The sequence below is a fragment of the Oncorhynchus clarkii genome, chromosome 2 (genome assembly GCF_045791955.1).
Source record: "Oncorhynchus clarkii lewisi isolate Uvic-CL-2024 chromosome 2, UVic_Ocla_1.0, whole genome shotgun sequence".
NCBI classification, from domain to species: Eukaryota; Metazoa; Chordata; class Actinopteri; order Salmoniformes; family Salmonidae; genus Oncorhynchus; species Oncorhynchus clarkii.
The window spans coordinates 48,164,086-48,191,125 of record NC_092148.1 but is presented as its reverse complement, the minus strand read 5'-3'; the positions used below and the strand labels follow the sequence as shown (position 1 = coordinate 48,191,125).

Below are 27,040 nucleotides of genomic sequence, written 5' to 3'. Positions count from 1 at the left end.
ATGGGTCCGACGGCCAAGACTTATCACTTTCGCTTTTCTTTCTAAATTTACAGTCACTCCTCAGGGGGCCTCGTATAGAGTGTGTGTTTGTGTGCTCCCTATGTTCACAAGCGATAAGCCACTGTGTTGAATAATTCCTATGTTGCCTCTATTCAAAAGAACAGTTTCAATTGGAATTTGTCAAGTTCAAGGGACTGTTATTTTTACTTTACAAACCAAAGGATAGAATTACAGGGGATATTTCTTCTTGTTTTTAGGGCTGATTCTGTACACTAGGGAGCCCAACTAACCTGTACTGGGCTGGGTCGGTTACACATCCACCATAGTTGCAGGAACTCTAAAGGACAATGTGGAAAGAAAAGTTCAGAGCCAGTAGTTTGGTTTGGTTTATAGTGTGAAAAGGGAAGGCTACAACTGCAACCCATTCTGTGAGTTGGCTGGTGGGGCTAAAACCAATGTTTCCTGTTCGCCTGTCTGTGTACTGTGCTTGACTGAGTTATTCCCTCAGTCCACGGTTGTCTCTTTTTTTTTTTGGTCATGTTAGTTTCCAGTTCCCTGCTCTCCTGGTTCACACCAGTTTGCTTAATGATAATTCTTGCTTCCAGATGCACATGAACATCATGACAGTAACGCTAATGCTTTAGTAACAAGCACGGCGAATTAACGCGTACATCCCAAATGCCACCACATTCCCTACATAGTGCACTACTTTTGACCAGGACCCATAGGGTAGTGCATTATATAGTGTGCCATTTGGCCCACAAACTTGTACTTCACTGTACCTGGCTGTCGAAGCAGCAGAGAACCGCTCTCTGTAAGAATGTGTGCTACACAGGAAAGTGTCTCTTCCAACAAGTCATTAGTGTGGCTTCGTGGCTGTAATAATAAAAAAAGGAACAGGTTTACCAGAGCGGATTAGGAGAGCGCAGTGATTCGCAGTGACCCTGTTTCAAGAGGTGACATTACAGAAGACTATAGTACCCCTCACTGTCGGATACACACACACACACACACACACACACACACACACACACACACACACACACACACAGAGATAGATCTAAATTGCATTCTGTAGAATTAGAAAGGTATACTGTGGACTAGCGGTTAATGCAGGGTTTCTCTAACTAGGTCCTCGGGACCCCAAGGGTTTTTTTGCCCTAGCACTACACAGCTGATTCAAATAATCAAATATAGTGTAGTGTTAGGGCAAAAAACTAAACGTGCACCTCTTGGGGTCCCGAGGACAGAGTTTGGAAAACGGTGGGTTCGTGCCACCACCTACAGCCAGTATCGTCGTGGTTTAGAATCCGGCCCGCTGCCTTCGTGACACACTCTCTGTCTATTTCTCCTCTGTCCAATACAAAAATAAATCCTAAAAATTCTATGTAAAAAATTCAATCTTCCATCCTGTGACACTTCATCCATAGAAACATTAATAATTGAACACAGGCTTCATACACATCACGTGACATCTAGAAAAATACATTTATTTTTGTGCATGGATCAAAATGTATTCTGGGCATGGATGCAAGTGCACATAAATGACAAAGGTTTAAGGGTTAAAGGTTAATTGATAAAGGTGGACGGGAAGAGCGGTAGGCTCCCATACAGCTTTTACAGTACAGAGGAACAGTTGAGGAGAACCGAGGGCGATGGAAAACCCAAGCCAAGGTCATATTCAGAAGGTATGAAACCATTTTCAAACAGATTGAGCTATCACCTGGGGGTGTATTCATTACTGCACAACGTAGCAAACTGCTGCAAAACGTTTGGCAATGGAAAAACATTTACCAAAAAAAAACAAGAGTTTCTATTGGACACATTTAGTTAGATCCTTCCCGTTTGGATCCTGGTGAATACACACCTGAAGTATTCGAGCAGAACTTGTCCTTCATTCCAGGGTGACACTAGGGATCACTGCACTCCACTGCACCTGAACTCCCTCATTGTACGCTTTTCGTCCAAACACTTACGTCAAATGTCATAGGTTCCATGCATGTCAAATGGGTCAGTGGCACAAAGCAGTGAAACAAAGAATAAATAGCACAAAAATCACAAGTCCAAAACACTGTTACAATTATTATTGGCATGGCTGTTCTCTTGGGAATTGAACTTCTAATGCAGAAGGAAAGAAAACAGAAATGATCTACATTTTGCAATTGGGGCAGTCTCTTCAATTCACTCGAGCAAATCTATGAAACGAGCTTTAGATTGAGAGAAACTCAGCATGAAACGTTACAGAGACTTCCTTTGAAAGGCATAAACAAGGGAAACTACTTTTTCCATTTTACATGTACTGTACACGAATGAACATTACAAAACACCAATCTTTTTTGGAACAAACATTTTCACCCATGTATACTTCCAATAGCCTGTGATAAAATCAAATAAATCCTTAAGTTATCTAGCTAACACATTAACAATCATATATATCTCTTGAATTGTTTTGGTTAATTTAGCTCAGCTTGAATATGCGTTTCTGATTGTTGATTAATATATACTATGCCAATGTCAAGTGTATATTTCTCAAAAATATGGATTTCAGTAAGCTAGCTAGTTAACTCAATGATCCTGCTTTCTGGAACATCCCCAAAGTGCTACTTAATATACACAGTCATTGTTGATGAAGACCTCAATTGATCACAGATTCACACCACATATGATGAACACATTTGTATTGCTATAAGTTGTGCCATTATAATAGCCACTCTAAATACAGTAACGTATGTGAAAAATATGTGAAAATACTGAAGAGTGGGGTAGTCAGCTGATATAAGTCATAGGTAAAGATGTGTTTGGGATATAAACAGTATACATTAAATGCATGTGAGTGCAAGTGGGAATGTGTGTGTGTATATGTGAGATTGTGTGTGAGACTGTACGTGTGTGTGCTTGTACGCCTGTACGTGTGTGTGCCCCCCCCCCCCACACACACACACACACACACGACCCCATCCCTCTCATCCTCCAACACAAACAGCCCGCTCAGGTGAAGAAGTCTTTGGAGATGGCCTCCACGAAGTTTGGCGCTGACATGAGGATGCCGATGGTGCAGAGGATGGTGAACACAGAGAACGCCATCAGGCACAGCCGGTCAATCACAGACGCCGCAAACTTCCACTCATTGCACAGCGACTCGTCCTCGTCCTGGCCCCGGAAGCGCTTGGCGATGTAGCGCACCTCTTCCAGGATCTTGGACATGTCGGAGTCCACGGGGCTCGCCACCCCCACCCCGGTGCCGCCTGCCATGCTGCCCAAGTTGGGCAGCCCGGCCCCGGGTAGCAGCACCTCCTCATCCCCTGCCCCCACCAGCCTGGAGCAGATGACGCCAGAGTCGGGGGTGGTGGTGTAGTGCATGCCCTCCATGCCCCGGAAGCCAATGTAGAGCATGTTGCCATTGGTGGGCTGGAGGGTCCCCTGGCTCATACTGAGCTCCACACTGGAGAGGCTATTGCGCGGATGCTTGTTGTGGCAGGCCAGACGCACACGCTCCTCGCCGGGCCGCTTCATACGCAGGAACCAGGCGCACCAGTTCAGGAGCACCACGCGTGTCTTTGTGGGGAAGAGAGAGAGAGTGAGAGAAAGTGTGTGTGTGTGTATGCGTGTCAGTGTCCGTGTTTGTGTGTTTATGTACACCAGGGGGAGGAGAGACAAGAATAGAATATCAACACCAGAGGAGAGAAACATGCACAGGAGATAATCACTATGCAAGCATTGTGCATTCGCTCCCAATTCTAACACGGACGTGGACAATTTTAACATGGCTTTTCAGTCCGATTATGTTCTCTTGGTATACTGCAGCTATACATGTTTTCGAGAAAAAAATATCAGTTTACAATATTTTTCATATTCTATAGATTTAATTTCCTATCTGCTCCATAAAATACAGATGAAGTCAGAAGTTTACATACATCTTAGCCAAATACATTTAAACTCAGTTTTTCACAATTCCTGACATTTAATCCAAGTAGAATTTCCCTGTCTTAGGTCAGTTAGGATCACCACATTATTTTAAGAACGTGAAATGTCAGAATGATTTATTTCAGCTTTTATTTATTTCATAACATTCCCAGTGGGTCAGAAGCCCACAAATATTCTATAGGTTTGAGGTCAGGGCTTTGTGATGGCCACTCCAATACCTTGACTTTGTTGTCCTTAAGCCATTTTGCCACAACTTTGGAAGTATGCTTGGGGTCATTGTCCATTTGGAAGACACATTTGCGACCAAGCTTTAACTTCCTGACTGATGTCTTGAGATGTTGCTTCAATATATCCACATTTCCGTCCTCATGATGCCATCTATTTTGTGAAGTGCCCCAGATCCTCCTGCAGCAAAGAACCCCCACAACATGATGCTGCCACCCCCGTGCTTCACGGTTTGGATGGTGTTCTTCAGCTTGCAAGCCTCCCCCTTTTTCCTCCAAACATAACGATGGTCATTATGGCCAAACAGTTCTAATTTCTTTTCATCAGACCAGAGGACATTTCTCCAAAAAGTACGATATTTGTCCCCATGTGCAGTTGCAAACCGTAGTCTGGCTTTTTATGGCAGTTTTGGAGCAGTGGCTTCTTCCTTGCTGAGCGGCCTTTCAGGTTGTTTCGATATACGACTCGTTTTACTGTGAATATAGATACTTTTGTACATGTTTACTCCAGCATCTTCACAAGGTCCTTTGCTGTTGTTCTGGGATTTATTTGCACATCTCGCACCAAAGTATGTTCATCTCTAGGAGACAGAACGAGTCTCCTTCCTGAACGGTATGACGGCTGCGTGGTCCCATGGTGTTTATAGTTCAGATCACAGAAAACATATGACAACACACTCGGTACATAATAAATTAGTATTCCTGCTCTAGAAAAAGTGTTGGATTAACCTCTGGTAACCTGCCGATATAATAGCTTACATCTTGTTATTAGCATGCATGGACCTTTATGTCTAATAAGGCTTATAATTGCATCATCCAAATGTTCCAAAGTTCTGTGCTCTCTTCACTCCCATCTGCCCTTCAAGCCTGGCCAGCAGTCTCTCCTCCCCTCCCCTCTTTTTCAAATCACATTGGCATTCCTCTCACGCCAATACTCAAACTGCCCACTAACCCTGACTAACACACACACACACACACACACACACACACACACACACACACACACACACACACACACACACACACCTCAGAGCAAGGAGCAGCCGCTGATCCGCTGATGTAGAACCCTTAACCTTCAGGTCCAATTCTACCTTAATGGAATGTCAGCATTTGGAATTCCGAGTGTATCTGGCGTTCCGAGTGAATGCAGATTGCGGGAATGGGCGGACATGGACTCACCCACTTTGGCATTTTGGCTCCATCCGGGTCATGATGGTGGTACTGGAGGACCAGGACGGTGGCGATGACGGACAGGCCCACGATGACCATGGTGGTGGCAAAGTACTGGGCTGGAATACAAATAAATAAATACATAAATAAATAAATAGAGAGAGAGAGCGAGAGAGTGAGAGAGAATAACTCTGAGGAATCATAGGGGATTATATATTATGGCAGGAGACCAAGGGCACATTCAGTTAATATATGCCACAGATCACATGCTTTTATCCAAAGCGACTTCCAGTACAGTGAATGCATACATAGTATGTGTATGTGATCCCTTTTGGGAATTGGACCCGCAACCCTGGCATTACTTGTGCCATGCTGTTACCAACTGAGCCACACAGCAGGAGGTTTACTGTCTTGCATACTGATGTATGCCCTGAAAAAGAGCCTCTCAGAGATGAGCATCTGAACCGTGCCTGGTGTTCAGTCGGTCGCAATGTTCAGAATGTTGAAGATGGTAATGTAGCTAATAAAGGATGTCTGCAGAAAATACAACATTTCTATCTCTAATCTCTCTGAACGCTACGGCAAGCTGCAGGGCCGACCTGCCCTACACGCAGACTATGCAACACGGGGTGCAATTTCGAAATTTGGTAGTGCAAATGTTCCTCGAATATGTCAGTCAATGACAGACATAGTATGATAAGGTTAGAGCCAGGCCTGGCAAGCTGAATATGTTCCTCAAGGCAGAGACCAAATGGGCCATCATATCATGTTAGGAGAGGGGGGGGGGGGGGGGACCTGGCCTCTCTTTATTGGATAGCTTGAAGATACTGTGGAAGCAATTGGGTGGCATGCAGGGAAATAGCTGAGATGAGGATATCAATATGTTTAAGAATATAAATATCTGCCATTGGTAAAAATATGACAGTCATTGGGCTTGAACTGCAGATTCATTAGCGGAAAAGATTACACACGCACATCCATTGCTTTGAGCATTGCTCAATATCAATACATTAATCAAATTATAAAAATAGAGAGCAATCTATGCTAACTGCAAACTATACTCCCATGCGGCACTGCAATCAACGCCAAGTCTCTATTCTTTAATTTGCTTGTCAAATGAATCCATTGACCCATTTGCTTGCCAGACTGACTGCCTGCCACTTGAGCACGGAGGTCTCAGATGCTAAGTAGTCAGGGTTGTTCTATTCATTAGGGCCCAGCGTAGTAAAATGTTTTGCAACGGATAACAAAAACTATCATTTATTCATGACCAAGTTCAGGTAGTCCCTCGCTGTCTCAGTATGTTTCCCCTCCATTTGGTTCTTCTAAATACACCCCAGGTTTCATGGGTGAGTGATCGCACTTATATCTCGTCAGTCCAACCGATTAATGACCTAGTGTATTCTGTAGCGTCACTGTCTGTGACAAATGAGGTGCCACCAAGTTTTGCTTTAAAGGAGCGTGTGTCACTTGTTCTGTTTCATCAGCTCTTTCTACCTGAGTCATTGAGGGCCGGTTCGTCTTACCAATGTGGTGACACAGAGGGGACAGATGGATAGACGGAAGGAATGAATGGATGACTGGGATGAACAGATGGCTGGAGAAACGGACAGACGAGAAAATGGATAGATGGAGTAGGGTGAGGATGAAGGTCTCCCTGAGCACTTACCTATGAGAGGAACAGAGTCGGAGGTGGCCGGCATGATCTCGGCTACCAAGAGCATGAAGACAGTTAGAGAGAGCAGCACAGTGATACCTGGAGAAAGGAAGAAAAAGAGGAAGAGACAGACAGACAGACCATTAGAAGACAGAACCTACTGTACATCACCAGGCATGCTGTTATCATGTTAAGGTATCCTAGTGATTAGCATGTTATCATAGTGATTATCACATTATCACAGTGGTTATTGTGTTATCAAAGTGATTATCGTGCTATCACAGTGATTATCATGGTATCATAGTGATTATCATGGTATCACCATGCCATCATAGTGCTTATCTGTATTATAGTTATTATCATGTTATCATAGTCATTATTGTGGTTTTTGTAAAAGAGAGAGAAATGTTATTTTCAACCATTTTGCAACCAATGTACAAATTAGAAGAAAAGGGTAGCTCATTCATTAGAAGTGAACTTAGAAAGGCTGAATGTAAATGGAAGGCCTGTAAACTTCAAATGTTCTACGAGATAATGAAGGATCTGATGAGAACTTACTTGTTGCGGTTAAAGATGCAAACTACTTCTCTACCCTGATCTCCCAAAACGTCTGTTTAAGACAATTCATTTATTTAACTAGGCAAATCAGTAGAACAAAGTCTTATTTGCAATGACGGCCTACCCCGGTCAAACTCGGACGACGACGGGCCAAATTGTACGCTGCCCGATGTGATACAGCCTGGATCCGAACCATGGACTGTAATGACGCCTCTTGCTTGAATTGCCCTGCCCAATGCATCGTTGTTCTTCTCAGAACATGTTTTAAAATTATATTTCAACATTTGAGGGAGACTATATATTCACACCGGTAATAAATCTGAGTGAACATATATTGAAATAATTTGCTTTTATTTTTTATTTTACTGGGCTGATGGAGCCTGCATCAGATGGTCAGTCTGATTAATTATGTTGGCTTGCAAAGTGATGTGTAATTTCTTTTGAAATCCAGCCAGTGTGGGGATACGCAACATTTTTCATTTTTATTCACCCACAACCTGCATTCAGAATGACGGACAGGGTAGGGGAGACTTAAGATATCAGACTACCTAAAGCATCTAAACTGGAACAATCATTTCAGTAACTTTTGCAATAAGTCCAAGTAACAGATTGGAATATTTTAGAACAATTGATGTTATTTATATTTCAGTAGTCTAAAATGAATGAATCAATCAATGCACATGCAAAAACATAGATATTGAAACAAACAATTCAAAAAATCTGCAAAAGAACATGCTGGGAAATAAGATAATGAAGGGCCTGGTTTTGGTTCAACTCTGGTTATTAACACCAACACTGGGGTTCTTTTACATCACTGAGAGTTCATTTAACTCCTGAATCAACACTAGAAATGTTACACTGAAATTCAACACCAGTTAACACTGGCCAATTTGCTGTGTTCTATGAAAGGGACACATCTGCAGGCCTCCATACATTTCAAGAACCTTTTTGAATTCTTTAGACTGTAGATGCACCATTAACAACCCCCCCCCCCACACTTAGCTCAAAGGTTATTTATTGGAATAGAGATCTCCAAGGAACCTTAAGAAGAAGAACCATTTAAAAACCTTATTTTTTTCAGTGTACAGTGGGCTAGGACTCACCAGCAGCACACTTCCCAAAGTTTTCTAATGAACTCTGAGGATCAATAAAGCCAGGCGATCGAAGGATCAAGATGGATAGAGCGCTTTCCTCTCATTAACCACTACTGTATTCTTCGATGCATCCAGTCGATACAATTTTATACAGACACAAATGGAAACACACATGCATGCAGACACACAGGAACACACACACAGCACGCACACACACACTATCTTGTGGAATCACTTGGGAAAATGTAACTTGCAGTTTGACTCCGAGTTTCAAGTCAGTTCAGTGCCAGCAGATATTGATTTCAGACCATAAGTCATCCAGTGAATCAGGAGGTGGGAGGGGGAGACGTGGCTCAAGTAGTTAATTGAAGCATCATGAAAATGTAGTTTTCTATAATACTGTCTCAATATGCTCAACATTAACTATGAGCATAATAAATTGTTTAGGGATGAGCCATGTGCCAGATCCTATCAAACCATAAGCAATTTTTATGCCACATCTTAGTTTTACATACAGAAAGTATTCACACCCCTTATTTATTTTTATTTTTTTACAGCCTGAATTTAAAATGGATTAAATTGAGATGTGTTTGTGACCAGCCTACAGCCCACATTATGTCAAAGTAGAATTAGGTTTGTGTAATTTCTTTCAAATAATTACAAATGAAAAGTTGAAATGTCTCGAGTCAATAAGTATTAATTTGTATCTATTTTGTTTAACTAGGCAAGTAAGTTAAGAACAAGTTCTTATTGACAATGACGGCCTACCCCAGCCAAACCCGGGCGACGCGGTGCCAATTGAACGCTGCCCGATGGGACTCCCAATCACGGCCAGATGTGATACAGCCTGGATCCGAACCAGGGACTGTAATGGCGGCTCTTGCACTGAGGTGCAGTGCCTTAGACCCCTGTGCCACTTGGGAGCCTAAGGTAAGTTCAGGAGTAAAAATGTGCTTAACAAGTCACATAATAACTTGCATGCACTCACTGTGTGCAATAATAGTGTTTAACATGATTTTGGATTTACTACCTTATCTCTGTACCCCACACATACAATTATCTGTAAGGTCTCTCAGTCGAGCAGTGAATTTCACACACAGATTCAACCACAAAGACCAGGGAGATTTTCCAATGCCTCGCAAAGAAAGGAACCTACTAGTAGATGGGTAAAAAAAAGCAGACATTGAATATCACTGAGCATGGTGAAGATATTAAATACACTTTGGATGGTGTATCAATACACCCAGTCACTACAAAGATCCAGGTGTCTTTCCTAACTCAGTTGCCGGAGAGGAAAGAAACCGCTCAGGGATTTCACCATGCGTCCAATGATGACTTTAAAGTTACATCATTGAATGGCTGTGATAGGAGAAAACTGAGGATGGATCAACATTGTACTTACTCCACAATAATTGACAGAGCGAAAAGAAGGAAGCCTGTTAATAATAAAACAATTTCTCCAAAACATGCATCCTGTTTTCAACAAGGCACTAAAGTAATACTGCAAAACACTTTTTTGTCCTGAATACAAAGTGTTGTGTTTGGGGAAAATCCAATTCAACACATTACTGAGTATTACTCTCCATATTTTCAAGCATAGTGGTGGCTGCATCATGTTATGGGTATGGTTGTAAAATCGTTAATGACTGGGGTGTTTTCAGGATTTAAAAAAAAATAGAATAGAGCTAAGTAGAGGCAAAATCCTAGAGGAAAACCTGTTTCAGTATGATTTCCTAGTTACAGTTTTGACTTAAATCTTCTTAAAAATGTATGAAAATGATTGTCTAACGATGATCAACAACCAATTTGACAGAGCTTGAAGAATTGTGAAAATAATAAATGGGCAAATGTTGCGCAATCCAGGTGTGGAAAGCTCTTAGAGACTTACCTCAGAAAGTCTCACAAATGTAATCGCTGCCAAAGGTGCTTCTACAATGTATTGATTCAGGGGTGTGAATACTTTAAGTAAATTAGATTTCATTTTCAAAAATTAGCAAACCTTTCTCATTTCTAACATTTCTATTGTTTGCTCAGCCATGTTTCTTACTCTGAAAACTAGAAGCATCTAAAAGTACCTGTAAATAGTATTTGTCATCAATTGTACAATAACATGCTGTAGATGTGGTTTGTTGCATACAACAAGAAAAAAGCACACCCAAGTTAAACACCTATATCCTATGCATAGAATTGGAATATTAATCATATTATTATGGTCCTACGTAGTTCTCATTCTGGCAGTAGCTGCTTCACTCACACACACACACACACACACACACACACACACACACACACACACACACACACACACACACACACACACACACACACACACACACACACACACACACACACACACACACACACACACACACACACACACACACACACACACACACACACACACACACACACACACACACACACACACACACACACACACACACAGACTCACAAAAACACAAAACACACAATCATCTCCAGGTCTCTCTGGGCAGGCAAGAGAGGGCATTTCCAGTTCACCTGGTCTGAGGATCCAGCCAAAGCTTAAGCTCAGTCATGCACGCAGACAGGCAGCCCACAGCCACAGCCTAGCTACAGCCAGAAGCATAGAGGTCTTGGGGGACTGGCCCTTGCAGTGCTGCTCTAACAGATATCGCAAATATCTGTCCCCCCTCTGCCATCACTGGGAAGACTGGGCGCTAGTCTGGGCAGTGCCCATAGGCAGTGGCTAAATGTGTTGTGTCTTATGCACTGTAGTTTTGGGGGGGGGTTACAGGCTAGGTACTGTACTGTAACTACCTATAGCATATAGATGAAGCTTAAGCATGTCACAAGCTATCTGTGTGAGGATAACATATGCTCTTTTAACTCAGTTTGGCAGTGTGTGTATGCCTGTGTGTGTGTATTACTGTAGGTAGGGATCTGTGTACTGCCAGTCCACCTAAATGAATCAAAGTGGATGAATGAATTCAGATGCAGCCAAGTCAACTGGCATGAATAATGTATTTAGGCCTACCTTTTCAAAATTGCTTTTTGCTTTTGTTTTGGGTAAACTGCAGACATGCCCATCAGTCAAAATGGCATAGGATGAATTATATAGAGACATCTGTATGTAAAAACCTTCACATACATAAGCATCTCTACTGTATATAAAGTTTGGTTCTGTAATAAACAGTATATTCATGCAGAGTGAAATCAAATAAATTATGGGTGAAATAAATATTTTTCTTCCGACATGTAGACAGAGTGGGTTGTCCGGTCAGTGAAGGGACGCCGTTTAGTTGCCCTAAAATTCAACAGACGGCCTTTGGGCTGAGTTTCGGTCCTGCTAGCATAGATTGAACGCCAGTCAAGAGTGTGCACTTTACAAACCTACTTCCCTCATACGCACGGACACAAACACACAACGAATATTCAGCGACACCACACATTGGGCACACAAACATTCCGTATGTTACTCACGCATTTGTGATAGAAAGCAACAGAGCAGACCATAACAGTAGGGTACAACTGCTGTCTAAAAACGCCTGTTTCATCACAAGAAGAAAAGCATACCCTTGTGCTCTGCCTCATGGTATTTAGTCATGTACCTTACCAACACCGCTCACACACACACACAACCCTTTCACGCACACGCACCCACCCGCACCCTCCCCAGTCTCACCCAGTGAGATCTTCTCTCCAGAGTCCGCGGGCAGCAGGAAAACGAGCAGGGCCAGGGTGGAGATGAGGACACAGGGGATGAGCAGGTTGAGGCCGTAGTAGAGGGTGCGTCTACGCATCACCACCGTGAAGGTCACGTCAGGGTAAGGCTCCTTACAGCAGTCATAGAAACGCTCGTTCCGCCGTCCGGGGACCTCTGCATCACACACACGGACAGAGAATTACAGTATAGGCACACATATGCATCCTTATTGTATACACAGATGTTTACTGTTATACTATCTTATACCATGGCATTGTTGAATACTTGTTTCTGATTGGCTGGAAGGGCATTCTAGAGTGTGCATTATGTCCCTATTACCCACGGTACAATTGAACGGTATAATTTAATAGCTATGAAGTTCATTCTTACATGTTCTATGTTTGAGCTGCTTTGAAAGCAAAAGTCGAGCTGAAAACATTACTGGCTTTGTTGAATTCGATTTTTATAATAGCAAGCTAGGATGAAGGTTTGGTTAGCTAAGGTAGCAAGTCTGTTTGGTTCCCCAAAGGAACTACGTTAGCTGTCTAGCTAGCTAGTAAACTTGCTAGCTACTTCAGTGGATGTTGTCACATTTCTACTGCCAATATATTTATAGCGGCAAATATGTTAAATTATAGCCATGGTATGAACGGTTATAATCAACTCAGGGCTCTATGCTTTCTCTGGAAAATAATGCAACTCCGTGGAAGGTTTATTCCACTCCGCTAGCACATCGTGGAACACACCTTCCACCTCATGCATTATTTTCCAGAGAACGTATAGCCCCTCGTTGATTATTTCTTACAAATTCACTGCCAGAACACACCAATAACAGGCTTCAACGACTAGCCTCTTGTTATCAAGAAAGTACATCAGGGAGTGAATATTGTGAACAGTCCTCTTACATGCTTCACTACTCTTATGATATGTAGAACACTGGTTTTGATTGTGTATATGCCCATATAGGAGGGAATCATAGAGCATGTTGATGGTGAAATGGCCAGATTACTTCCTGCGATTTCTATTACGCGGGGCCTCAATGCTCCATTGGTTGTTCTCCTAAGGACACATTCTCACTCTCTTGCTCCATCATCTCGTTGTTTCTCCATCTCTCCCGCTCCATTTCTTCAGGGAGCGATGAACAGGCCTTTGTTAATCATTAGCTCCCAACACGACTCCTCCGTCTATGTAAAATAGAGACAGCCAAGGTCTCCATTTATGGAGGGTGAGGACGGGCGCAAACATCACCTAATAGAACCATTCCATCAGGGGTGGTAAAGCCTCATGTGTTTTTCGTGTCATTCCGATTCTGAATAGAGCTCTGCATGCGAAAGAAACATCAGGGTAAGGCAGCAGTCAGGGAAACCGAAATGCCAATTGCCCGTCACACTTTGTTGCGCTTGATTTGGCAAATAGTGCCTAGTTTCGACGACCCCCCCCCCACCCCACAGGTGCAAGGAGCTCCATGGAAGCGTCTGCCAACCCACCCCTGCAGGGGGTTCACTAAATAACAGCAGGACAGTTTTAATTGCTGTTGAATAAATGTAGGAACATAATAATTGTTATGTAAATCCAGTTCCATTCCTCAACAACCAGATGTCTTTAGAGGCATCAAAGCCATTGGTCTTTTGAATATTAGTTCAGAAGTGGCTGCTAGCTGCTTTCTAGTTTTTATTACAATGAATGTGGATCCTCAGAGCTGCCCTAGTTCGCACACTACGTCCAGCATAGATGTTACATACAGGGAACTACGTGATATTTTAAATAGTAATCATAGAACTAAACCTCATACTTCATCGAGCATAATCCACACTTACAGACATTTCTTTATCATCTCTTGACTCTGTGCTTTCTATGGCTCTCTGCCATTCGGGACTGAACTTACCCACAAGGTCCCACTCTCCATTAGCAATGTATCCAGTCACATCCGCCTCTATCATCTGCAGGTCTAAAGACCAGCCCCCGTATGTCCACGAGCCAAACTTGAGGTCACAGCGCTGGACATCGAAGGGAAACCAGCGCACGTCGATGTAGCATGTGCTCTTGAAGATTCCTAAGCAGCAAATTTGCTTAATGGCATAAACTGTTACCGAAGCAATACATCAATAAATGGTAAACAGAATGGAAGGATGGGATGAAAGAGGGATATTAATAATAATTCCCCCTCATTATAAGGGGGCCAACAACAGAGCCCTGGGGAACTCCAAAACTGTTGATATGAGAGGGGGAGAAGAAGCAAGAGCCAAACCAGCCTGAGCATGATGGATTGGGACAGGGCTCTTTGATTTACATGCCCTGGATCCCCCACAAAACAAAATGGCAGAAAATTGGAATTTGTTCCCAATCTCTAAGCGTCTGCACAGCGTTTCCGCAGCAGCCATTCTGCTTTTGTTGGATTAGTTTTCCCTGCAATAAGGGTCTCTCTGGACATTTGTGAATGGCCTATTTGACTGAATTAGTTAGTCGTTGATAGCAGGTCGGCTGTCATGTTTTGCATAGCCCCCTCTTTCCGTCCATCCAGACCCCAAAGTAATTAATGTCCGCTGTCTATCGTGATGCAGCTGTTTGTGGCTCTATTGATTTCTGTCAGTTACAACTCTGTGTTTTTCTCTAATTCCTGCAGTCAGCTGGAGGGAGATACTCAGACAGGGTGCCATTTGCGATCACCTTCCTTACACGTAGGTCCTGCTGGTCCCCTGTTGGTGACATACTGTCGAGGACTTGTATGTCTACATCCCGGAGGTTACATTACTGGGTCAGAGAAGATGGGGTCAAACTAGGTGGTAGGGTAGACATGGGAGAGGGTTGTGACAGCTTATAGAGACATTACCCCCTGCATCCAATTTCCACATCTCAGTCACTGCCTCGTTCATAACTCTGAGATGAATCAATGCCTGTCGTAATGACATTCATAAAGGTCATAAAGCTGATTTACAGACTGATTTGCAGATAGGGAGCTATTTGACTACACTGCACTCCATATCCCGACAGAGACCATGTGTCAGCCAGCCCCACTCGACACACACCCACAGTGGTTCACATGTCTTCTAATTCGGCATGGCGTTGTGTAGAATCTAGTTAATCAGCTCTGCATGACTTAATCCATTAGGTTTGGGAGGTTCATCATCACAGGCACCACTGCCTTTGTTTGTGGGAGCAGAAAAAAACTAAATGAATAGCGGAAGCTTGGAACGAACACAGAGTGATTGCATCATCATTCAGATCCATAACTTTTCATGGCTTCTTTTTATTGGCCCAGAGGGACCTCTCTGACCAAATTGACCTGGCTTATTTCCTGACCTCAATACCATTTTGACACAATTTCCAGGCCCACTGATATATACCAGTGGAGGCTTTTGCAGGGAGAATAAGGAGAATGGACCTCCCTCTGTGATCTAGGATAAGTGTTAAGGAGGCTTACCTGGGGGGAGATACTGGCAGTAGCCAGTGGAGTTGACTAGGACGTTGGTGTGGAAGGTGGCGTCAAACCTCTCGTCAGCGCTGAGCATTTGGACACAGATTAGCAGTTAGCGTCCATCAGCGCTTTATTTGCACATAAAATCTAACTTTGTAGCTTTAGTGGGAAAACAAGACCGTAAAGAGCTCAGCAGAGCTGGGGTGTCACTGCCGGCGCAAGGGCTGTGTAAATCATAGTTACTCAGCATAGCGCAAAACAAATAGCATAGACCAGGGATCATCAACTAGACTCAGCCGCGGGCCAATTTTTTCTTGAGAGGATGGTCAGGGGTCCGGAACATAAATACAAATAATTTGTAGACGGCAAATTTGCCGCAAGAAGCCCAAACAGATATAAAATTTGACTAAAACATAATAATTTCAAACCTTGCTTACATGTGTATACGATCCCATATATCTAGAGAGCTATTATGTGTGAGAATACATGGAGCTGATTTGCTGGTGTTTTTTACAGTCTTTTATGTCCAACAATAGAAAACATTGGGGGACAAATAAAATCCTGCCAGTTCTGGAACCCTGGCATAGACTAACACACTGTACACACACACGCACACACACTGTACACACACACACTAGTGAAGAAGTTGCATTAGAATGTGAATGAGCAGAGTCGAGCATGTGCAGATTAAGCAGGCTCAGCTGCTTCACAGACAAAGAAATGACAACGACAGACACAAACACACACACACACAAACAAATCAAGAGCTGCACAGTGCCCCCCCACTTTGATAATGTATCAGTCTGTGCTTCTCTCCAACATAAATCCATGTTACTCCAGCTAGCTGTAGCACTGCAAGATACAGTCACAGCAGTGCAGATGAAAGTATCTCTTCATAAAAAAGATAAGCCTACCAGCATCTGACTCAGACAGCAACCATTCATCTTTCCTATTTACTTATACGTTTCTCTCAAATAAACGTGTCACCTATATCTGATCAGCAAAATATACATTTGATGGTCTACACAGGAAAAACAATTCAGTAGAACACTGTGTGCTAATTAAAAAGTTCCTCTACAACGTCTCCACATTCTTCAGGGCCTCAATGTTCTCTGCCTCTGATATCGCCCCCGCTCGTTACACTACTGACATCAACACATTGGACAAGTTATTGGAGCTTATCTTTGATCGGGCCTCCTTCTCTAAATGCAAATGGAGCTCTGTTCCGTTCCTGATGCTCTTCATAACAATTGCTCAGTATAAGGAAGCATATCCAGACTAGCCTCGGCTGCTAGCGTAGGCACTCTCGTCACATTGATGTTTTTAACAAAGAAATATAAATCATGACAGGCAAATAAGCAAGTTTTACTCTTTTTTTTATGTACTTAACATATTATGGCTCTGATATAAGATGCAACAAGTTTAGTTCGCTGAATAGCAATTGTGCTGAATGAATGGCATTGAATGAAGACAAACAACACCACACACACACACAAGTGCATCAAATGGACGATGGTTCACCTTCTCTTAAATCCAAATTCTAACAGTAAATGTTACTGGCTAGCTAGCCGACACACTGAATTAATCCCACAATACAGTACCATGATGTATGAGTAGTGTTTACGTACCTGTTGTAGAGGAGAATGTCAGGCCTCCATATCTGGGTGTCAGGGAACCTGACATTGGTAACTCCAGGGTAGTCTGTGGTGTTCCACTGCAGGTAGTAGTCAGTCCAGTACTAGGAGACCACACAGATACAGACTAATGTGTTATAATCAAGTGTGTTATTTACCCATTGTAGAGATTGACACTTACAAGTGTTATGAGACATGGTTCAGGTTAACTACATAATAATTTGCACCAGGTGCAATAGGGTTCAATTAAACAATAAGGCCAGAAGCGGAGTGCCTGGATACAGCCCTTAGCCGTGGTATATTGGCCATTTCCCCCCAAAAAACAATGTGCCTTATTATTATTATTATTAACTGGTTACCAACATAAATAGAACAATAAACAAGTATTTTTGCATCATACCCGTGGTTGTCTGATATACACACGGATGAAATTATGTCTTCACCCTGTGTTATTCCTTCTTATGATTTTAATTTGGCATTTTTGTTTTACATTCTTTGGTCAATTTCCTCTGGGAAAAAAACTGTTTAACTGTGAACTTGGTACAAATGCTCAGTATATCTGGACCTAATTATCTGCCCACAGGGTAACTGTATAAGGTTACCTAGCTAATGAACAGAGAGAGGCATACAGAAAAGTACAAATTCCCAATGACTGTGAGACATCCGTGTTAAATATCTATGCACTCTGAACGGCTGGTCAGGCACGGAGAGGTATATTATTAGAATTGAGCGGTCTGCCCAGACCTCGTATTTCTACCGAATGACCTCACACAGAAGACGAGCCTATAACTCTGGCCTCTTCCTCCCCAAATGTAGTACATTTTTTGAGCAGCACACCACAACCCCACTCTGGCGAGCCTCTCTCAGTTTCGTTGGAGGCTCACTGACTCGCTCTCCCTTTCTCTAGTCATTATCTCTAATTAAATAATTACCTTCTGACAATGGACTCATCCTCATAAATATTCCCTGGCAAAGGACAGGTACGCTTAAATTTACTTTCGATGAGAGGAGTCCAAATTGGACGACATAAGTGGATCATCTAAATGGACTTATCTTGTGGCAGAAGGTATTGTTTCATCACAGTGGCTAACCAGCTTTAGGAGAGTTATGTATGGGGAGAGGAATCCCCCCAAAAATCGAAGTGAATACCTCTGAGTGAATAATCTCTGTTCACTGCTGGGGATGGGAATTCATGCTGTAGATCATATTTTTCTCTTGTGGGCTATTTATGCAAGTTCAATCATTCCCTCTGCCGGCATGAAACCTTTAAAGAGCCGCGGGTAACGGATGTTGACATTTGAAAAATACCCACAGCTCGGGGCATAGAGACATCTCTCCCCTCAAAATACAGACTTCCAGCACCAGAGCCTGGGCGGGATCGCTTTCCAAAACATTGAGAGAGGGAGCAAGGAAATTCATTGAGCCCTTAAAATCAAATTAAGCTAAAAGACTACTTTGCACTGGAGGCAATTTAACAAACAAAATGTGCTGGAGAAAAGGTATGGCTGAGCCTGAGGGGATGAGACAACCTTTCTCACTGGATGAAGAGTGTGAGACGTTAGGAAGGGATTAGTTGCTTCTCTAAATTTTAAACACAACTTTCGTTAAGAGACCGTGAGAATTCTGGGAATTCACAATACTGATAAGAAAGCTCATTAAATTTGAGCAGCTGTATGAAATGGGTTTAAGAAAATAAAACTTGTTTACATACAGTATTTGTATTCATGTCTGTTTTGTCATTATGCATATACTTAAAAACCAATACTATTATTATAAAAGTAGCTTCTAACTGATAATAATCTGCTACAATGTCCTTTATGTGAACTGGAAAAAGCACAAGTCTTCCACCCCATCACTGCCAAAGGTGCAAAAGTAACCAGGCTTTTGAGAGTGTTCTGCCATGTCAATGTCTGTCTGTTAACAACATACAATTGTATTGTTATTCTTTGTTTAGAATGAAAAGCGCGCGTTAGTAAAAAAAAAGAAGCACCCATCATTCGGTCTGAGCTTTAGCAATGACACAGGCTTTTTCCAAAGGGGACTTGAGTTCACAAAATGGCCGAGTGGAGTAGTGTACCACATAATAATGTGTGCGTGACACCATTCAGTAAAAAAAAAAAACTCAGGGAAGGTTATAGATGACTTCCTTCAAAAACGTATTCAAACTGACACCATATTGACAAGACAAGCCTGACAGAGCCTTTCAACTCCACATGGAGTGCCTAAAAGGGAAATGCAGTATTAGTAGAAGCAGAGCGAGCATCGCGCCTCCTTTTTCGCTGTTGAGGGAGTTAAAAAAATATATTTTTTTTGTTCTACAGCTATTTATCTAGGTCAAATACTAGGGTTTGGGAGAAGCCAATTCATTTAGATACTTTGGGAGCCAAGTTGAAAAAAAAACCCAGACTAAATAATTTGGCTAAAGGCTTACACTTATCATGAACATTTGATTCACGATTTTCTTCTGAGTCCATCTAGGCACTGTCCCTTTGGCACTCGCCAGCCCATCTGCAATGGTCTGTGAGAGCACGGTTTAATTTTCTTAATGTAGTGGCACTCCCCAGTGAGGGTTGGGAATGGAGCTGAGGGCCAGTTTGTCACGGGTGAGGGGGATAGGATGGGGAGGGGTGTCGGGGGAAGTATTTGGGATAAAGGGCAGAGCTGACAGACACATCCATCAAGCTTGTTAGGTGTAGTAGATCCTCAAAGGACGTTCTTGAGCATGACCCTTAAAATTCCGCACATTTACTGTTGCTTGGTAATTGAGGAGCATTAGTAGAGTTCATTGATATACAGGGGGGCCTAACTGTCAAGACTCGATAAAGGAGGACTGATGATCACAAAAGACACTCTGCCCGGGATAAGGAAAGGGGGTGATGGGAGGACAAGTGTCTTGATATGAACCTCTGTCTGTTTTGACGCATATCTTCACATGCCACATACTCTTAGACTCGAGGTTCGAATGATGAAAGAACTCACCAGCTGTAACCAGATGTTGGTCGTCAGGACCTGGTTCTTCTCATCCTGTAAACATGCAAACACAATCAACGTCTGTCACCAACCAATGCTAGAAAACATTCTAATTTGTCGCTCCACCTGCCACACTTAATAAAAGTCTTGCTGGAACAGGACTTTTCGCTAGCTTGTAATTCGATAAAGGGCAAATGACTATGAATAACGTCACTTTGATAAATGCCCTGCATTTTAAATCCTCTCACCAGCAGGTAGCAAAACATGGAGCTATCGCATCTGCGTAACAACACCACCAAGCGTTTCTATTAAAAGACACACGCTGCTCCAAAGCAATGGTTGAGGTGAAAAGACCTGAGGTAAATGTTGTTTAAAAGTGGGAAGGTTATTGGTCTGTGGGTGCTGGGCGATGGGTAATGTGGCATACTTAAACGTTTACCAGTGGATGCATATCATTTTTTTCCCCTGTTTATGGGCAAACGCTGCAGCCGCCGCAGACCCCAGCTGTTGGCATTGGAGTTCCAGGAAGGCTCAACTGTGTGGCTCCATAAATGGTCACTGGCCAATTACAGTAGCTGCAAACGTGAACCTCATGCTCACGGACTCACAGACTAATTTGATGACTTGTTTTTTTTTTACTTTTTCAAAGTATATTTGTTTACTTACGTTTTTTTTTTCTCCCCCTCACAATATATTATATGTAATGATCTTAAATCATCCTTGTAATATTGTATAATCATGGACGCAATGTGCTCTGTACCCTAAAATGTGATTAGCTAACAGTAGAATGGGAGCAGGCACGTGTAGTGAATTGTGACTAATGTTTCCCAATGCTGCAGGGCTCCCACTGCACGAAATAGGGTCTCATTTAATCCCAACGCAGCACACAGCTGGGGTCCCCCCCAAAAACACAATCTCCACCAACAACAGAGTAGAAATGGTGAAACAAAGAATGAAACAAAGAATGACAATGAAATATTCAGTGTAGCTATTTACCAGTGATAGGCAACTGTTCTCGAGGGCCCCTGTTACAAAGATTAATGTAATAGCTGGTGTTAATACATTAACCGTTGTTACAGCCCCTGTGTGCAGACTTTTGTTCCAGCCCAGCACAAACACACCTTTCAACTAATTGTGGTATTTGAAGAAGTTTATCATTTAAAACTGTGTATTAGAGATGGGTGGGAACAAAAGCCTGCACACACTCTGGCCTTTACAAGACTTACAGTGCTATTAGGAAAGAAGCAGCAAGAGTAGTATCGTAGAGAACAGTAGGCATGAAAAGTTGAAATAAGATTGTTAAAAATCACTCACTAATGTCACATTTGTCAAAATGCTCTGCCTGGGAAACACGCTCCCTTCCAATTCCGTCTCTGATATTATGGTAAGTGATAATTTCAGCACATTCACCATTCTCTGCCTGTGCTTTCCTCTCATCTCGATTATAGATCTATAGTACGCACAGACAGTTCCATAGAACCAGTATGATATACACTCCACCCAGGGAGGCTGTTTCTGATACAACAGTAGGATTTTGGCCAAAACAGTATGCTCATGATCGGGTGGATTCAAATCCCTCAACTACTGCTACTTTGCCACAAATCCTCACTTTCCTCTTTTAAAAAAAAAATCTCCTCAATAACAAATACGTAGATACTTTGAAAAACAGTGGTATTCTGTGGAGCCAGGGAACGTCGGGGTTGTCAGATGCTGGGTGTAATGGTGGAGAGATGAGGGCCACCGTATGTTGTTTCAGCTCCCCTGCTGGCAGTGCCCTGGCAGGGGGGAGTGCATCAGACACACAGGGGGGAAAAAGGTCTGCTGCCTCTCTCAGCAGCACTGTGGGTGAGCTGAGCACCGACCGGGAAACACAGCCGCACAGGGAGCCTTGTTAATGTGGCTCACACATCCTATCACAGGGAGAGTGTGTATGTGTGTGTGTGTGTGTTTGATATCATCTCTAGTCCTTCAGAGAGGAGATCTGATATATCCATCACTATGTGTTACGGTGATGCTGTCAGTGTTTCTTTCATTGCGTGCTTACAGCGTGTGTGTGTGTGGGTTGATAGATGGCTCATCAGACTCACCACATCCATGATCTGCATGAGGCTGAAGCTGAAGTGTACGGTGAGCGAGTGGGAGTCATTGAACACGGGACGCTCCAGAGGGTTGTAGTTTCGCATCAGGTCCTTGTACAGTCTGCGCTGGTGCTGTCCCTGTAGAGACACTAGGGGCCATTCATGCCCGCACACACACACACGTCAAAGACACTGACATCCCACATCACCCACAGGTTGCAACCCTTACATTTTTTTGCATTTTGTATGTTACGGTCTGGAAAAATAAATGAAAGCTCAACCAAATGTAAATCAAAACTAGACATTGAACTGTATGTAGTCTGTGCCCAGTGGGACAGAGATCTGATAAAATTCCAACTCCGAAGAACTTTAATAAACAGTATAACAGAAAGCATTTATTTTTGTAGTGCCAATTTTTCACACATTCAGTAAAGTCAAGGCTTTAAGATACAGCATACATTTTTGAATTTGATACTGGTGTGCAATTTCATAAAGTTATACAACTATAAAAAAGGCAAACAAAATAATCTCTATTGTCTGTTTTTGAACCCCATCCGGTCTCATCTGCTTCACGTATCTGGAGACACATCAGTCTGTCTCTATCAGCTCAAACGGCAACTATCACCTCAAACGGCAAGGTAGGGCAGTCCGGAAAAACAACTGGTGTCAGAGCATTTCGTATTATTCTGTACGTAAATTTTAACATTCCATTTAGTATGATATGTTATGGTTCGTATGGTATGTAATCATTTGTGGATGTCCATCGTACATTTTGTATATGTTTCGAATTTGCAAAATGTACAATGTGTTAGGAATTTGCAAAATGTACAATGTGTTAGGAATTTGCTAAACTTACAATATGTTAGGAATTTATAAAACATATGATATGTTAAAAATTCCAATTTGTTGTGGCTAACATTAGCTAGGTGGCTAACGTTGATGTTAGCTAGGCTAAGGTGAGGAATTAGGTTAAAGGGTTAAGGTTAGGGGAAGGGTTATCTAAAAGGGTTAGGGGAAGGGTTAGCTAACATGCTAAGTAGTTGCAAAGTAGTACGTAATGAAAAGCAGCTAATTATCTAAAGTTGTCTGTGATGAGATTCCAACACGCGTTATACACCCACCTATCCACCACTCCTTGCCTTAAGTAAAATTCTGTCTTGTGTAACCATATCAAATATAACATATCACAAATCTTGGCTTTACTGTACTGTTACGTCTAGTCTATGAGATCAGGTTGGGGAAAAAAATACCAAAATAGTCAAAATACATCCTCATCATTTACCTTTGAAACCGAGTTTTCCACTTCATTGCTGATCAGAAGATCTGCACCCTTCAGTTTCCACTTGTTTGCTCTAAGAGGCGTAAATTGTACCTGCTGATGCACTACATTACCAAAAGTATGTGGACACCTGCTCGTCAAACATCTCATTCCAAAATCATGGGCATGAATATGAAATTGGTCCCCCCTTTGCTGCCATAACAGACTCCACTCTTCTGGGAATGCTTTACACTAGATGTTGTAACATTGTTGCGGGGAGTTGCTTCCATTCAGCCACAAGAACATTAGTGAGGTCAGGCACTGATTTTGCGTGATTAGGCCTGGCTCGCAGTTGGCGTTCCAATTCATCCCAAAGGTGTTCAATGGGGTTGAGGACAGGGCTCTTTGCAGGCCAGTCAAATTCTTCCACACCGATCTCAACAAACCATTTCTATATGGGATCTTACTTTGTGCACAGGGGCATTGTCATGCTGAAACAGGATAGGGCCTTTCCCAAACTGTTGCCACAAAGTTGGAAGCACAGAATAGTCTAGAATGTCATTGTATGCTGTAGTGTTAAGATTCGGGCTAGATCCAGATTTCCCTGGATCTAGCCCGAACCATTAAAAATACCAGACCATTATTCTTCATGGTGATCTAAGGTTTGTGTGCGGCTGCTCGACCATAGAAATCCATTTCATGAAGCTCTGTTCTGTGAGCTTGTGTGGCCTACCACTTTGCGGCAGAGCCGCTGTTGCTCGTAGACGTTTGCACCTCACAATAACAGCGCTTACAGTTACGCAGGGCAGCTCTAGCAGGGCAGAAATTAGAAAAAATTACTTGTTGGAAAGCTGGCATCCTATGACCACGCCACATTGAAAGTCACTGAGCTCTTCAGTAAGGCCATTCTACTGCCAATGTTTGTCTATAGAGATTGCATGACTGTATGCTCGATTGTATACACCTGTCAACAACAGATGTGGCTGAAATAGAAGAATTTTAAGGGTTGTCCACGTACTTTTGTGTATATAGTGTATAGTATGAAGTTGGAATAATACTGTGACCTTGTGAAAATGATGTCAATGCCGTTTTAGTGTAAGAGCTGTTTGAAAAGACTGTTTTGGTAGGATGGAGTCTTGGCTTGCCTAGTGACATCATCAGGCGGTAAATTGGTTAACAGACCAATAAGAAAGAGAGTTCCAAACCTTCTCTGCCAATAATGGATAGTTTTCAGTTTTCCCCCTCCCCACTCAGACCACCCCCAGACTCCAGTCCTAGCCAAATTCTTGCTTAGAAGCAATTTTTTACCATTTTGATTGAAAACAATCATAGAACGGTACTTCATTGTAACGTAGAAATGGGATCAAAACAGCTACATTGGACCTTTAAAAGCATTTTTGTGGTAGAAGTTTACATTTAAAAGAAAATTTAAAAACTTTTTTACTCAAGTGTCATTTTCCCTGTTTACAAATACATTAATTCATTCAAGCTTTCCTAAGATCCTGTTTCTGGTTGTTGTGGTCCTTCAAAAACTGCAGTCCGTGTTGAAACAAGAAAAATAAAATGGTTCTGCAATTATTTTTTTTTGCTTTCTGAATTTGAAGACTTGCTGTTGTGGTGAAAGGGAGGAACTCATAAGGAATTAGAACGTTTTAGGGTATTATGTGGGGAGAGAAATATGATGGTGCACCGAGTGATGACAGCTCTTTAAAATACGATTTTGTGGTAGTTGAAGAACTATGTAGAACAATAGGTTTGTATGTAAACCTACTTATACCTAGCTGTAGTTCTATCCAATAAATAAAATAGTTAGGCTAACCGTGATCACCATTTCAGCTTGAATAGAGGTGAAGTAGAGGAAGAAGTCATACCCTCTAAGTTTCTGTCTAACCTGTTGGGAAACTGGTCAGAAGTTTAAAAGAAAAGAAAAGCAGAAAGGCATAATACTTTAGCGCAAGCCCTACCCATGTCAGCATCATTCAGGCCCTACTCTACCCGGGCCCGATTGCTCAACATGAAATTATAAATACAGCAATTTTCTCCATTAGTAGCGGATTCTCTCTCGTCTGTCCGTCTCTCCCTACACTGCCCCATGCACTCCTCTGCGTGTGTGAGTATCCATGGCAACATTCCGTTTGGGCTGTTCAATGAAGAGACATGACAGAGCGGTTAGCTGACGCTAGCTAGCTACTTTTTCGGCACTCTGAGAAACAGCTGTAACTTTTGATTGGTAGAAGATTATTCTATTCTGATTCCAAATGTAAAAAGCTGAGAAGTAGACGAAGGTGTCTAAAACGACGTTTGTGTCTAAAGTGATGGGAAAGTGGTCGAAATGTCAGTTATTTGTAAAAAAAAAAAAATGAAAATAATTTGTTAATGCGGTTACTAATATTGTTAGATTGGTAGAATATATTTTAATATCGATTTCAGATCGATAGTAAACTTTTTGTGTAAATTGTTGGAAAAGTGGCCAAAGTAGATGATTTGTGTCAAAGGTTACATTGTTTACAGTGAATAGAACAGAATGTTGGGAATCATGATACCACAATGGACCCTTAAGAATGTTGCTGGAAATCCCATGAAAGTCGTAGGACAAAAAAGCTTAATAAAAAAAGAGATCCAAAAAAGTTGTATGCAAGCAACTCAAACCAGACCAGTTTGCACTTTTTAAAGTTTGAACGGAGTTTTTAGCTTAAACAGTATAAGAGGAGTAGTGTGTTAAATAATAATAGTAGTAATAATAAGTATGTAACTTATGTCTAAGATTTAAGTGGGGACTCTTGCTACAAGGCGCACTGTTTCATGTACAACGTGTACACAGGTGAGGGACCGTGTCCTTGATGCTGTTAATGGCCGAATTATGGCTGGCCCGCCACGAAGATAAATCTATGTCGATGTAGGCTAAAACAATGTCAGAAGAAGCTACACTTCTAAGTTTCTCATATAACCGAATCAAGGCTAGCCCTCTCTGTAATTGACAAAGCCCTCTCTGTAATTGACAATGAACATTAACCCACGGTTTCAAAATCTCACTATAATAACATTATGATGACACATGCACAACGTTACCTACCGTGAAACAAGCAGACGATGGTAAGTAAATAAAGGGTAAAAATCCGAGCCTCCATTGCATGACAGACCAAATGTGCCTCCTATGATAGCCTAGACTATGTGACAGTTCCGAGACCACTGTTATACAGTCACCGGTAATTAAAAAACGCCAAAAAGTCACCGGGCATCCCAGACAACGCCTGTCAAACGGTTGAAAATAGTTGATAACGAGGCTTGACATGCGAAGATACGGATTTGTACTTGTGCTCCGGGGGGTTGGTCGGGTGCTCTTCCTTGAAGCCCTCCAAAATGAAAATGCGAA

General features: G+C 42.3%; 1 protein-coding gene across 1 annotated transcript; it reads right to left on the bottom strand.

The window, feature by feature from the left end:
• Nucleotides 1-2,955: 2,955 nt before the first annotated feature.
• LOC139381326 (neuronal acetylcholine receptor subunit alpha-7) lies at nucleotides 2,956-27,040 on the bottom strand. The gene is made up of 10 exons (XM_071124780.1): nucleotides 26,741-27,040; nucleotides 22,419-22,558; nucleotides 20,341-20,385; nucleotides 17,356-17,465; nucleotides 15,734-15,813; nucleotides 14,198-14,365; nucleotides 12,292-12,486; nucleotides 6,988-7,074; nucleotides 5,328-5,437; nucleotides 2,956-3,555 (listed from the first exon to the last, which is right to left on the bottom strand). The coding sequence occupies exons 1-10, from the start codon at nucleotides 26,793-26,795 to the stop codon at nucleotides 2,989-2,991; spliced, it is 1,557 nt and encodes a 518-aa protein (XP_070980881.1). The 5' UTR covers nucleotides 26,796-27,040; the 3' UTR covers nucleotides 2,956-2,988.

Bases quoted from the DNA above. Each gene is read 5' to 3' on its own strand.
- LOC139381326 (XM_071124780.1), bottom strand. From the start codon at position 26,795: ATGGAGGCTCGGATTTTTACCCTTTATTTACTTACCATCGTCTGCTTG. The intron at 14,366-15,733 runs GTAAGCCTCCTT...TTTGCTGCTTAG, and splicing joins CTGCCAGTATCTCCCCCCAG to GAATCTTCAAGAGCACATGC. The intron at 3,556-5,327 runs GTGAGTCCATGT...TTCCCCACAAAG, and splicing joins GAGCCAAAATGCCAAAGTGG to ACACGCGTGGTGCTCCTGAA.